The sequence below is a fragment of the Dasypus novemcinctus genome, chromosome 2 (genome assembly GCF_030445035.2).
Source record: "Dasypus novemcinctus isolate mDasNov1 chromosome 2, mDasNov1.1.hap2, whole genome shotgun sequence".
NCBI lineage: Eukaryota > Metazoa > Chordata > Mammalia > Cingulata > Dasypodidae > Dasypus > Dasypus novemcinctus.
This window is the reverse complement of record NC_080674.1, coordinates 160,339,428-160,353,811: the sequence shown is the minus strand read 5'-3', so window position 1 is coordinate 160,353,811 and position 14,384 is coordinate 160,339,428. Positions and strand designations below refer to the sequence as shown.

Genomic DNA, 14,384 nt, shown 5'->3' with positions numbered 1-14,384 from the left:
TTATACTCAAAGTCATTGATTATACACTGGATGGACTGTATGGTATGTGAATATAGCGAAATAAAACTGCTGTTTATAAAAGCGCTCAGTGACTGGTAGCCAATTCTGTTTTAATCCCTGCCTCTCATTCACTACTTAGTTCTTCATTCTAATTAGCCTCGCACCGCCCTCCCTACCCCTTTTTTTCCTTTAGGCAGTACCGGGGACCGAACCTGTGACCTGTACATACGAAGCAGGCATTATAAGAACTGAGCTACACCCGCTCCCCTTTCACCCCATTTTATATACTTGTGACTCTTCACCTCAACTAGGTAGAACGAACGTTAACAAGATGTAAAACACCAAGGCTCCAATTGTTAAGAAATGCCCAGAACGGGTTACGTCATGGCGCACAAGGCCCCGCCCCCAAGGGTGTACTAGACGCGAAAATAAGACGTAGATAGGCCGGAGCCCGCCTCGGGGCCTGACGGGATTGTGGCGGTCCTCTCTCCCAACTCGGAAGCCACTGCTGCCTCCGGGCGCTCTCAAGATGGCGACCTCTCTGGGCTCCAACACTTACAACAGGCAGAACTGGGAGGATGCGGTGAGTGTGCCCGCTAGAGGGGCGCGAAAAGAGGCGGCGAAGCCCGGCTTCCTGCGGGCGGGCAGGGACGAGCCTGTGGCATGGCCGAGGGAATTCCGGGGAAGAGCCAATACCGCGGCCTACCTTCGCCGCAGCAGGAGGCTAGGGGGAGGCCCTCATGCAGACTTGAAGGGAAGAAACAGGCAATGCCCTGGGCCATCCTTCTTTCAATCCCTGAACCCCTCCAGCCCTTTAGAGCTGGTTTTCTTTTCTCCTGCCGCCTGCCGGAAGTGCAGACAGCGACCCGGCCCTTGCTGGACCTCGGGTTCCTGCCCTTTCCTTTCCTCCACCCTTCCTGCCCTTCCCCCGAGGAGTGTCTGAGATGCCAGGGTCTTCGGAGACTCGTCCTCAACCATACTTTCCATTTTCACCAGGACTTCCCCATACTGTGCCAGACGTGTCTTGGAGAAAACCCATATATTCGAATGGTGAGTGTGATCACATGTGAAGCGGGAGTTATTGTTCATGTTCTGTCATTGTTGTGGTACTTGCATGCCATCGATGGAGTGTGTCTCATATCCGGGCAGCAGTAATGATGCTTTTTTGTTAACCCAAGGCGAAGGACAGTTTGCAAAGGACTGTCATGTTTATTTCAATTTGGAATTCAGCAATAATCCTGTGATGTAGAATTTATAATAGCTAGTATATGCTCAGCATTTATTTACCTAGGCGGTATCTCAGAGAGTTGAAGTATCTTTTCACATAGCAAGTAAGGGGTGGAGCATGGATTTGCCTTCACATAATCCGACTCCAGGGAGGGACCTCAGCAAGTTAGGATGAGAACCAGGATCAAACCTAGGTTTCTTGACTCCCATTTGAATGCTCTTTGGCCGCTAGGCCACTGTAGTTTCTTAAATGTGTGTGTAAGGGTGGGATGGGAGGGGAAATACACACTACTCCTTATAAATAAGGGTAAAATTAAGGGAAGCAGACTTGGCCCAATGGATAGGGCATACGCCTACCACATGGGAGGCCGGCGATTCAAACCCCTGGCCTCCTTGACCCGTGTGGAGCTGGCCCATGCGCAGTGCTGATGCGCGCAAGGGGTGCCCTGCCATGCAGGGGTGTCCCCCGCGTAGGGGAGCCCCACACACAGGGAGAGCGCCCCATAAGGAGAGCTGCCCAGCACAAAAGAAAGTGCAGCCTGCCCAGGAATGGCACCGCACACTCGGAGAGCTGACACAACAAGATGACACAACAAAAAGAGACACAGGTTCCTGTTGCTGCTGATAAGGATAGAAGTGGTCACAGAAGAACACACAGCGAATGGACACAGAGAACAGACAACTGGGGGCGGGGAGTGGAAGGGGAGAGGGAAAAAAAAGGGTAAAATTAGTGGCAACTGCCATTTAAGAATTAGATTTGGGCTGTATTATTGTGATGAATCTCAGAGGTATTGACATGTTGGTATGTTCAAGGTGTTTGGATAGTTTATAGGAACAGAATGTTTACTATATACATGGCATCAGCATAGAATAGTGGCTTTCTGACTTAACTTTGTAAGATAGGCTGGCCATGGCCACATCCTCCTTGATTTGGGGATCATGGTGACCATTAAGAATTTTAGTTCTTGGGAGAGAACTTGGGAGCCAGAGGTGAACTATGGAAAGATATGCAGTTACTTGGTGTTAGATTCATAAAATTCTTGAGAAAGATTATAATGAATTGTCATCAGTTAGAATATATATACCCCCCTTTCTCATTAAAAAGGGGAGGGGGGAATTGTGTTTTGTTTGTTTTTGTATCACTTTTAGCTTTTTCTTTTGTTTTTTTGTTTTTTTTAGGCGGTACCGGGGATTGAACCCGGGACCTTGTATATGAGAAGGAGGCACTCAACCACTGAGCTACACCTCCTTCCCTTGTGTCTTCTTTAGATGCCAGGGATCTCCAGACACATTTCTTGAGTTGTATTTAGGAATGAAGCAGGCATCTGGTTTTCTTTCTGTTAACTCCAGTTCTTTTCTATTTTTTTATTTCAGACCAAAGAAAAGTATGGGAAGGAATGCAAAGTAAGTAAATTTGTTAAAGAGTAATGATTTTATTTTATTTTCCTTTTGTCTACCAACTATGCCTTCAATTTGCTGTATTTTCAGGTCCTTCAATAAAAATCAGTGCTACACAGTTTTCATGTATCGTTTATGTATTCATTGGCTGGTAACTTTTTTTGTGGGAGGTCAGAAAATGAGCTCTTTAAAGTAGGGGTTGAGTTTGTTACCAAGTATTATATATAACTATCCACATGAAAATTTTAGGTGATGAGGAAGAAACTTTGTCATAAGATACTCAAAGAAGTATATGTGTGTGATAACCACCCATATCCCCCCAAATGGTGAAGGTTCTAGTTAATAATGGTGGTTACCTATAGGGTGGGGGGCTTTTACTTTCTGAGTATTTCATTTTTGTAATGTGTGAACTCTAAACTACTTGGGAAGGGTGTTATAAATAGGGTTGAAACATCAGATGGTATTTAGATGAGGTGATTGTTAAATCCGTTTCCAACACCTAGATTCAGGAATCCTGTCTTTGAATCCTCTGTTGTTAATAAATCTGGATTAATTATCCAGGTCAGGGCCATCAACACCCTGTGGCTCTTGCTCTGTGTTCCAGATCTGTGCCAGGCCATTCACAGTGTTTCGCTGGTGTCCTGGGGTTCGCATGCGTTTCAAGAAGACCGAAGTATGCCAAACTTGCAGCAAATTGAAGAATGTCTGTCAGACCTGCCTCTTGGACCTAGAATATGGTATGTTTTCCCTGTTAAATAGATCTGAAAATATGCAGGGGCACGTGCCCTAGAAAACAGATCAATCTTTGTGTCTCCCACTTCTCACCCTATCTCTGGTCTGACCAGTTTTGGAATATGTACTGTGGTCTGCTTCTCCTAGGAAGAGGAGACTCTTGCTAGGCTATTTCCCAAATAACACTAGGGAACTTGAGGAAAAGTTGGGAATTACTCAGAAATGGCCTAAACCTCCCTCATGTGCATCCCTGTAGCCAAAGTGAGTATATTAGCCAAAGGGGTGCTAATGGAAAGTACCAGAAATCTGTGGGCTTTTATAAAGGGTATTTATTTGGGGTAAAAGCTTATAGTTACAAGGTCCAGTTCGAGGCTGTTTTCTCACCAAAGTCAGTTGCCACGTGTTGAAGCAAGATGGCTGGTGATCTCTTCCTGGTCTTTCCTTCCTTCTTCCTCTAACAGCTCTGTGGGCCCAGCTTCTTCCAGTCTCAGCCATAGACTGGCATAGGGCTCGTTTCTCAGGGCTTCCTATATCAGTCTGGCATAGCGCTTGTTTCTTTCCAGGCCTTATCAGCTGGTCTGTTCTCTTCAGCTGCAAATTATCCAGTGAAAGGCTTATCTTTCCCTGGAGCCCCAGGATCAAACATGACAAAGCTATATCCTCCTATTATTTATTTATTTTTTTAGGTACTGGGGATTGAACCCGGCACCTGGTGTGTGGGAAACTGTCACTCACCTACTGAGCCACAGCTCAGTTTTTTATTTGGTTTTGTTTTCATTTGTTTTGCTTGTTGTTGGTTTTTGTTTTTTTCGGAGGCACTGGGAACCTAACCCAGGACCTCTCTTGTGGGAAGCAGGTGCTCAGTTGCCTGAGCCACATCTGTTCCCCTATCTCCTCTTCCATGTCTTCCTCTCTGTGTGTCCATTTATATCAGCCCACCAAGGGGGCAGGGACTGGACCCTGAGGCTACACTCTACTGTTATAGTAGAATCAAAGCCTAATCTTAGCAGGTAATTTAATCAAGGACTCATCAACTGAATCCAAATAGTCAAAGGGCATCACACCCAGAGGAACAGGCCAGTTTACAGATATAATTCATCTCTGTTTTGGGATTCACAAAAAATAATCTCAAACTCTCACTCTGAGGTAAAAGGTGTCAATCCTAGGAACAATAATTTCTTTGCCTTGGGCCTCTTACTGATCCAGACTTTTTCCATAACCAACCGTCAGCTCACAGATTAACTGTGCTTTAGATTTTTGCCTCTCCTGTGTTGTTAGGACCATGTATATTATATATTGCTAGTGTTTCAAAGTAACTGCTTCTGGGAGTGATTTAATTTTTTCTTAACTGCAGGTCATTTTTTTGTTTTTATGAAAAATAATTTTCCAACAAGAGTTTTTATTATACGTCAAAGTAAAAGAGAAGAGGAAAATGTGTGAGTTGATATGTGTTAAGTTCAAAAGTTACCCTGCTAATGAGTTACCATATATAATTTAATATGATATGTTTGTTAAGGGTCCTGGATAATGTGATCCTTATATGATTGGCTTTCATTGAGGATCTGTGGCACAGGCCCAAAAGTAAACCTCTTTTTATATTTAACTAAATCTTGTTATTATTTGTTATCTTGTTATTAGTAATTATGCATTACTAGTTTACAGGTTAATCTGACTATAATCAAAGTTTGTTCACCTAAAAGATTTTTTTTTTTTTTTTAAAGATTTATTTATTTATTTTAATTTCCCCCCTTCCCTGGTTGTCTGTTCTTGGTGTCTATTTGCTGCGTCTTGTTTCTTTGTTTCTTTGTCCGCTTCTGTTGTCGTCAGCGGCACGGGAAGTGTGGGCGGCGCCATTCCTGGGCAGGCTGCACTTTCTTTTCACGCTGGGCGGCTTTCCTCACGGGCTCACTCCTTGCACGTGGGGCTCCCCCACGCGGGGGACACCCTTGCGTGGCACAGCACTCCTTGCGCGCATCAGCACTGCTCATGGCCAGCTCCACACGGGTCAAGGAGGCCCGGGGTTTGAACCGTGGACCTCCCATATGGTAGACGGACGCCCTACCCACTGGGCCAAAGTCCGTTTCCCCTAAAAGATTTTTTAAAAACATTCCTTTCATCAAATTTCATGACAAGTCAGGAATATGGGCAATTCCTTAGAATAATCTGTGGCACTCTTAGATTGATGGTGTTAAAATTTTCAAATAAAAATTTACTAGAGCCTCTCCTACCTGATGGGAGGGTAGATAAGGGAAGGGCGATGATATATTCTATGCTGCATATTTGATATGAATATGTTTTTAAATATATGTTTTGCTTTGTTTCGTTTTCATCCTTTCTTTTATACTAGGCCTGCCCATCCAGGTTCGCGATGCAGGTTTGTCTTTTAAGGATGACATGCCAAAGTCAGATGTCAACAAAGAGTACTATACACAGAATATGGAAAGAGAGGTGTGCTGCCACTTTCTTGATGTAGCTTTATATTTGTAAATCCTAGTAAAGTGACACAGTTTATATAATTTATCTTTTGAATTGGTCATTCTCATGTAGATTTCCAACTCTGATGGAACACGGCCCGTTGGCATGCTGGGGAAAGCCACATCCACCAGTGACATGTTGCTCAAACTAGCCCGGACCACACCCTACTATAAACGGAATCGACCCCACATTTGCTCTTTCTGGGTGAAAGGAGAGTGTAAGAGAGGAGAGGAGTGCCCATACAGGCAAGAGCTAAACTGTATTTTTAATATTTGATTTTAGATGATTAGTCGTTTAAGAAGTAGGAGATACTAATTTACACTATGTCTACTTTAAAATCTAAAAGCTTGTGCAACTAGTGTTGTCTCATGTTTTAGTACTATTATATTTAGAAGAGCTTGATTAAATTGTAGTTTTTACTTAAAACTGAGCTTTCATTATGCCTTTTAAACTAAGTTACTTTACCAAATAGTACAGATGTTGACCCAAAAGTTTCTCCTGAGATGTAAGTCTTCATAATAATGGTATAAATCACTTGAATCCCAATGTATAATTGAATTCAAAAGAGGCCAGACTTCTAAAGAATATATGAGTATGCTTCAGTCAAGACTGCTAAATATCTGAATTAGAAAATTTGTTGGTGGGGGGTGGTGGTATGAATTTCAGGCTGAGGAGTGTGCCTTTAGTCCTGTAGGCAGCAGAATGGAATTGAAGGCTTCTGAGAAAGGGAAGGGCATGAGAACAGTGGATTAGGGAGGTTAATTTGTTGGTGGAAGATAAAGTGAGTTTGAAGGGGAGAGACTGGTGGCAGTAGGAGGCTACTGGGATAAGTATAAATTGATGAGCATATCCACCAGGATGGTTGATCTGGCAGTGTCTTAAAGGAAGGGTTGAAGCAGAGAAGGACTTTACTAGATGAACCTTGAGACCATGAGGGGACAGGTGGAGGGTAACTAGGGAAGACATATCAGGTCTGCTGGGTGATTTGGAAGATGTTGATTTCACTGAGAATAAAGAAGAGGGTCTGGTCTGTGGTGGAAGTCGAAGATTTGGATACCTGCTGCACTTAGGTTGGTGGCAGGATATGTGGACTATAATGTCTAAAGTAGAGTGCCACAAGCATAAACTGATCAGAGCTGCAGTTTTTACACCTCTGCTCCAAGATGGACTTAGCTGGGGGTTATTAGAAAGTTTTGTACATTCAGCTTTGTCCCTTTCAGACAGGGGAGAACATTTGCTAGTAAATTTCTAGTCCTCAAGGGGCCCATGAGCTAGCCAAGAAGTACAGTTTTAATAGGATTAGCTGAAAGATGAACAAATTTCAGGTCTCAATTGGTAGCATGTCATGGCTGCTAACTAATGTGCTGAGTGTAACATTATTAATGGCTTTTATATATGACTAAGAGCTAACACTTAACAAATTAGACTCCTTAGCTATTTCCTGCTGTTATGTGTTATGGGAATAATAGTGTATGTTATCTTGGGCAAACCATTTAACTTTTCTGTGTTTCAATTTCTTGTTTATAAAATGGGAAGCTTGTGTCAGCGTTCATGAACATTTTGAAAGTGACAGATAAAAAAGCATTGCAGGATCCACACCTGCCTCCATGACTGAGTCAGTCCTTTGGAAAGGTCAACCTTTTTGTTGAATTCCTTCAGTTGCTAACTCCCTTAATCAGTTAGTTAGTATCTTTCTAAAATGCTCATGCCCATCAAGAGCTGAAAGGTGTGGTCTCTGCTTTTTTTTAAAAGAGAAGTTGTGAGTTTACAAATATGCATACCATACAGAATTGCCATACGTCATACATTGCCCTACCACCATCACCTTACATTTTATGACACATTTGTTACAAATGATGAAAGAACGTCATAATTATACTATCTATAGTCCATAGTTTAAACTTGGTGTATTTTACCCACAAACTGTCCTAGACTACCCCTTTCAGCCACAATCGCATTTATAAGTCAGCATTGTTATACTCATTATAATGTATTACCATAAACTATCGACTTCCACACATTTACAATCAACCTTATTAAACATTCTACATATATTCAGCTCTACCTTCTCCATCCCCATTCTGTCTCCTAGTAACCTATGCTCTGAGTTTACTCATATTTAGTTCATATTAGTGAGACCATACAATATTTGTTCTTTTGTATCTGGCTTATTTCACTCAATATAATGTCTTCAAGGTTCATCCATGTTGTCATAAGTATCCCAAATTCATTTCTTCTTACAACTGAATAGGAATCCATCATACATATATACCACATTTTATTTATCCATTCATTAGTTGATGCACACTTGGGTTGTTTCCATCTTTTAGCAGTTATGAATAATGCCCCTATAATCATCAGTGTGCAAATGTCTGTTCGTGTCCTTGTTTTCAGTCCTTCTGAATATATTCCTAGTAGCGGGATTGCTGGATCATACAGCAGATCTGTATTTAGCTTCCTGAGGAACTGGCAAATATCTTCTACAGAGGCTGCACCATTTTATGTTCCCACCAACAGTAAAGGAGTGTTCCTATTTCTCCACATCCTCTCCAGGACTTGTAGTTTTCTGTTTTTTTGTTTGTTTGTTTGTTTTTTAATAATGGCCACATTGTAAGCTGTGAAATGATCTCATTGTAGTGGCTTTTTTGTTTTTTTGTTTTTTTCTTTCTTTTTTAGGACCTTGTAGTGGTAAGCTGGCACTTAACCACTTGAGCCACACCACTCCCTCATTGTGGGTTTGATCTACATTTCCCTACTAGCTAGTGATGTTGGGCTTTTCATGTGCTTTTTGGCCTTTTTTTTTTTTCCTCTTTGGAAAAACATCCATTTTTTAATCGTTTTGCTTGTATTTTTATTGTCAAGTTGTATGATCTCTTTTTATAACATAGAGATCAGGCACTTATCTGACATACGATTTCCAAAAATTTTTTCCCATTGAGGTAAGCTGCCTTTTTACCTTAACAAAGTCATTTGAAGCACAAAAGTGTTTAATTTTAGCAGACATGGAGTCTGAAGTAGCTAAAGCAGCTATAAGCTAAGAAGTACATTCATAGCTGCAGAAACCATGATGGGTAGAGGATTTTCCTTTGTTCTTTTGTTTTTGGTTTTACAGAGATTTTATTACGAAGAAAAAATTCCAGTGAATTGTGCAGAAATACTGGTTTCTACACCATCCTAAAGAAAAACTTATGAGGGTTTTTTGGAGTAGAAAAATGTTATAAAAGCTGGGATCTTAAATTGTTAAAAAATATTTTGAGTGTCAAAGTTCTAAAAGCAGAACTCATTTTGTGCAATGAACATAAGGAAAGACTACTGTATAGTTTTTGTTTTCCTTTTAAATGAAGAAAAGCTTTGCTTAAGGGTTGCATACTTTTTTTGGAGTAAATCTGAATGATCCTCCTCTGGAGTAAAACTAGTGCTTACTGGTAAAAAAAAAAAAAAAGTGTTTAATTTTGAGGACGTCCCATTTATCTATTTTTCCTTTAGTTTCCTGTGCTTTGTGTGTAAGGTTTTAAGAAACCTCCATATACCACAAGATCTTGAAAATGTTTCCCTACATTGGATTAGAAATTCATAACTGGAGGTTTGGTTAAAGCACTCCCCACCACTAAATTATACATGCTTTTTTCTGAGATGGGGTCAATAGCTTTAAGTACATTCTTAGTGGAATGTAAGACTTCAAATACATTAAGAACCATTGACCTAGAAAGGGGTAACTTGTGTCCCCTTTTGTTTTGAGGTAGAACTTGACAAAAGCATTTCTTTGTTAAGGAAACTGGCACCTAGATGGCCATTTAGATGACATTTATGAGGCTAGGAAGTCCTTGAGTGATACTATAAATCCCCTGGTATTAATTCTGTTTCACTATTTACATTTTGGTATGGCTCTGGTTTGAAGTTCAAAAGACTTTCTAGGGTAGGTATTTGGGACTTTAATATACGGTTCCGTTGGTTGATATCTGTAAAATTTTTCCCTTTATTTCACATTTATGCCTTATTCTTTTCTTAATCCATAGACATGAGAAGCCTACAGATCCAGATGACCCCCTTGCTGATCAGAATATCAAAGACCGATATTACGGAATCAATGACCCTGTGGCAGATAAGCTTCTAAAGCGGGCTTCAACAATGCCTCGTCTGGACCCACCAGAGGATAAGACTATCACCACACTATATGTTGGTGGTCTGGGCGATACTATTACTGAGACAGATCTAAGGTATGTGGGTATAATTTTATGGGCTCTATTTGCTTTTAACTCCCCAGAATATTTTGTTGGCAAAAACAAAGGCAAACTAATAATTCTGTAAAAAGTACATTTTCTTTAGCCACTCTGTAGTTAGTATCATACTGACTAGAATTTTAATCACGTGTGCTTTATGACAGTGGGAATGTCCATCAGCAGTGCTTATTCCATCCTTGCATATGCAATGTAATAGTTATACTGGGGTTCCATTTGACCAATAGCCCATTAGAATTTTTTAAAAATGGCATACATCCAAGCATGATTTTAGTTTTATAAAAGGGAGAATTTTGAGATTATCAAGCCCTGAAATTGTTAGCTTTTTAAAGAGACACATATTTGGTAATTTGTATTATTTTTGGTTTGTACTTTGTTTGGCTGAATGAGATCTAGACATATAGTGATGGAAATTACTTCTTCCAAAGAGATGAAGTGGAGAAGGAACTCCTTTAAAGTTATAACCTGCTTTTGGTTCCATTAAACCTATCTAAATGAGCTAGGCATTCCCCTTGGGGAATTTTTTCTGTAGAAGGCAGATAATAAATATTTTAGACTATGTAGACCACAAGTGGTCTCTTTTATTTTTCCTCTTCCTCCTCCTCTTTTCTTACTCTTCTTTTTTTTTTTTTTTTTTTTTACAACTTTTAAACAATATTCTAACATTCTTGGCTTATGGACTAGGGGCCATAGCTTGCCAACCCCTGATATAGAGTTTAGGCTTAGGATCCTTGAGGAATCTATTCGAGCTCCTTTCTTCAATGGGGAAAAACCCTGAGGTGTTTGATAGCTTTGTTATTTTCCTCTTAGTAGGTAGCATGCACAGTCGGATAAGGTATCGGGTAAAGGACCTGTGGTAGTAAGGTGGATAAGTATGGGCTCTACTTTCTTGGTGATGAGTCAGTGTAAAAGAGTTAATAATCCATTTTCAGTGTTTTGGGAATATATGTATATTGTTAATGCCCATTTTCCTCTGTGTATCCTTTTAGAAATCATTTCTACCAGTTTGGAGAGATTCGGACAATAACTGTTGTACAGAGGCAACAGTGTGCTTTCATCCAATTTGCCACAAGGCAAGCTGCAGAAGTGGCTGCTGAAAAATCCTTTAATAAGTTGATTGTCAATGGCCGCAGACTCAACGTGAAATGGGGAAGGTGAGAATTAGGGTATTTTAAAATCATCTTGGAGATTTTCAAGAAACTGGTTGATTATTTGGGGACTAGTAAGCCTTTGGGAAGCAGGCTTAAATTATCAGACCCTTTTAGAATTGGTTTTTCATTCTCTTTTCAATAGTTGATTGTATTGAAAATAGACTTTGTGGATGTTGGGAGACTCCTACTTTGGAAATTTGTTCAGGGTTCTGGTTTATAATCTCTTTTGAAGGGAAGGTTCATGGTTTTCTTTTGCGCAACTATTATAGGCCATGTATTAGGCCAGGGTATGAGAGGTGGGTTTGAGGGTTTACAAATGAATTAAACCTAGATTTTGCCTTCCGGAGGCTGATGTCTTGTGGAAAAGATAAAGGAATAGCTAATTTAAGTTTGAAAGTAGTGATCGCATAAGAGAGAAATGGGTAAAGTACCCTGGAAGTTTAAAGGGGAACATGTTTCCAGCTTGGACAGGGAGGAGATCACTAATATGAGCAGCTCCCTTTGTGGAGTGCTTCCAGGATACTAGGCACTGTCTAAACACATATATGTTGCCTCTGCTAGTTATTAATACTAGCAAGTTAGTTTTGAGTCCAGGTCTTTTTGACTCAAAACCTTTGCTGTTATTCATTCTGTACTGTGACATTTATGGGGAAAGAGTGTTCAGTGAAGAAGAGACACATAGTGAAGGAACTCCTTTTGAGTGGAGAACATGAGAAGCAAAGGTGGAGCAAACCTCTGACGTTGTGTATTGATGTGTATTATATGTGTCTCTCAGATCCCAAGCTGCCAGAGGAAAAGAAAAAGAGAAGGATGGAACCACAGACTCTGGAATCAAGCTAGAGCCTGTTCCAGGGCTGCCAGGAGGTGAGTATAGACTTCCTGCTTACCCAATAGCTTGTTGCCTTCAGGTACTCATTCTGCCCTGATAGTCCTCTGAGGGATAGATGAGGGTTGAACTTCTCCTGAAGCAGCAGCTCTGTACTCCCAGCAGGATCTTTGAGGATTTAAAGGCAGTAAAAACAGTGTTCCGTAATTCTCCCCCCCTAACCCTTGACTGTTATTTCTCCTCCAGCTCTTCCTCCTCCTCCTGCAGCAGAAGAAGAAGCCTCTGCCAACTACTTTAACCTACCCCCAAGTGGTCCTCCAGCCGTGGTGAACATTGCCCTGCCACCACCTCCTGGTATTGCTCCGCCCCCGCCCCCAGGTAACTTTCATCTTCCTTCTGGTTTGACTTCCTTAGCCCAGAGAAGTCTTCGTGAAAGTCCTGTCTGTGAAAAGATAAGGGACTTGTGCCAGAATCTAAATCAATTCACTGGTTTCTTCATCTAGAAAATCTTGTTTATAAAAATTGTCAGGTGAACTAAACAGTTAGCTTGGTAATGTAATTGAGTTACATATTGGCTCGAGGTCTTAATCTTGTAAAAATACAGGTAGACATTCCTAAGTAAGTCTTGTGAACTGACATTTTCTTAAGCCCCTTATCTATTTGGTTTATATATGTAGTTTTGTTTTGACCTTAGAAAGATTTAGAGTTATGAAAAGTTGTTAAGGCAACTGTAAACCTGACAAATTTGTTCTCTCCCATCTGCAGGTTTTGGTCCACACATGTTCCACCCAATGGGGCCACCCCCGCCTTTCATGAGGGCTCCAGGACCAATCCACTATCCTTCTCAGGACCCTCAGAGGATGGGAGCTCATGCTGGGAAACACAGCAGCCCCTAGCACATACCACCACGCTTGGGCTCTATGGAAGAAAGGGCGCTTACAAATTCCAGTAAATTAATCTGGGAATAAATACATTTTTTTCTTCCTTTTTAGTTCCTATGGTAGCTGAATGTGTTCTGATGTGGGAATTCAGAGAACTACAGCCATGCTTTCCTACTTGTATTCAAAGGACTGATGGACCTCAAATAAGCTGCCATTAACACATCTGGTTACTACTATAACATTACTAATAAAACCTAATGCCTGCTCCCCTTGTCTTTATGGGGGATAGGTGACTGGATGAATTGGAATATCCAACGGAGTTACCATCCCAATTATATGTTCATTTTGTATTTTTATTTAAGGAAAAAAAATTGACCGGTAAAAAAATATATATACAAAAGAAACTTGATTATTTTTATGTCCATTGGGTATTTTCCTTTTTATCATCTAAAAAAAAAAAGATTACTAATTCTAATCATTGTAGTGGCATGAGTGTGATTGAACTCTTCTGAAGCCACATCCTTGGAAAGACAAATAGAAACCAGCACCCAGCACAGCCCAGATCTTTTCTTTTCTTGTTTTTCCCCTACTTTCTTACTAAAGGAATCTGACAGTTTTACTTCTCTGTGCCACCAGAAAGACAAAAATTACGTTCTATTACTATGAGTCAGAAGGAAACACAACTTTCATGGAACTATATATCATCATAGAAGCCTGGTATCTGGCATGAAATTATTTTAAAGAACTTCCTGTAAAACTCTTTAACAGACTGAAACAAAAAGCTTTGGAGAATGTTTGAATGGAAGACTTGTGACTTACAGCCGGAACTTTGATCTCCAGCATTCACCTTCGTGTGTCTTCAGCATCTCATTTAAATTCCTTGCTCATGGGCAGGGGTTATCTGTTGGTCTTAGAATATTTGGATATAACTGAATTATAGATGCTAAAGGAGATAAGATGTTGTGTTGTGTTTCGTTTTTAAATGATTAAAACGGGTCAATTTTCCAAATATTGTCATGAATTTATTTCTAAAGTTGTCAGGGTTTTTTTTCTCCTTTTAACTGAACCTGAGGCCAATGGGAATTAGAAGCAAGTTATATAGATACATATGTGTGAATTTTTAAAAATCTGGCTTTAGATTGTTTTGATGTTTATCTCTGTATCCATTCTGTGATCGTAAAAAGATCCAGGCCTTTTTAGTACTTACATCAAAAGTTGGTTGTGGAAGCGGATTTGGCTCAACTGATAGAGCATCTGCCTACCACATGGGAAGTCCAGGGTTCAAACCCAGGGCCTCCTGACCCATGTGGTGAGCTGGCTCACATGCAGTGCTGATGCGCGCAAGGAGTGCCCTGCCGTGCAGGGGTTTCCCCCGTGTGGGGGAGCCCCACATGCAAGGAGTTCACCCCTTACAGAGAGCCACCCTGCGTGAAAAAAGTGCAGCCTGCCCAGCTGT

At 40.7% G+C, this 14,384-nt stretch overlaps 1 protein-coding gene across 1 annotated transcript; it reads left to right on the top strand.

The window, feature by feature from the left end:
• Positions 1–431: 431 nt before the first annotated feature.
• On the top strand, positions 432–13,937 carry RBM22 (RNA binding motif protein 22). The gene is made up of 11 exons (XM_004471997.5): positions 432–583; positions 997–1,050; positions 2,602–2,631; positions 3,230–3,362; positions 5,705–5,805; positions 5,905–6,077; positions 9,849–10,049; positions 11,060–11,224; positions 11,997–12,085; positions 12,294–12,425; positions 12,813–13,937. Exons 1-11 carry the CDS (start codon positions 530–532, stop codon positions 12,941–12,943), a joined length of 1,263 nt encoding a protein of 420 aa, XP_004472054.1. The 5' UTR covers positions 432–529; the 3' UTR covers positions 12,944–13,937.
• Positions 13,938–14,384: the final 447 nt, after the last annotated feature.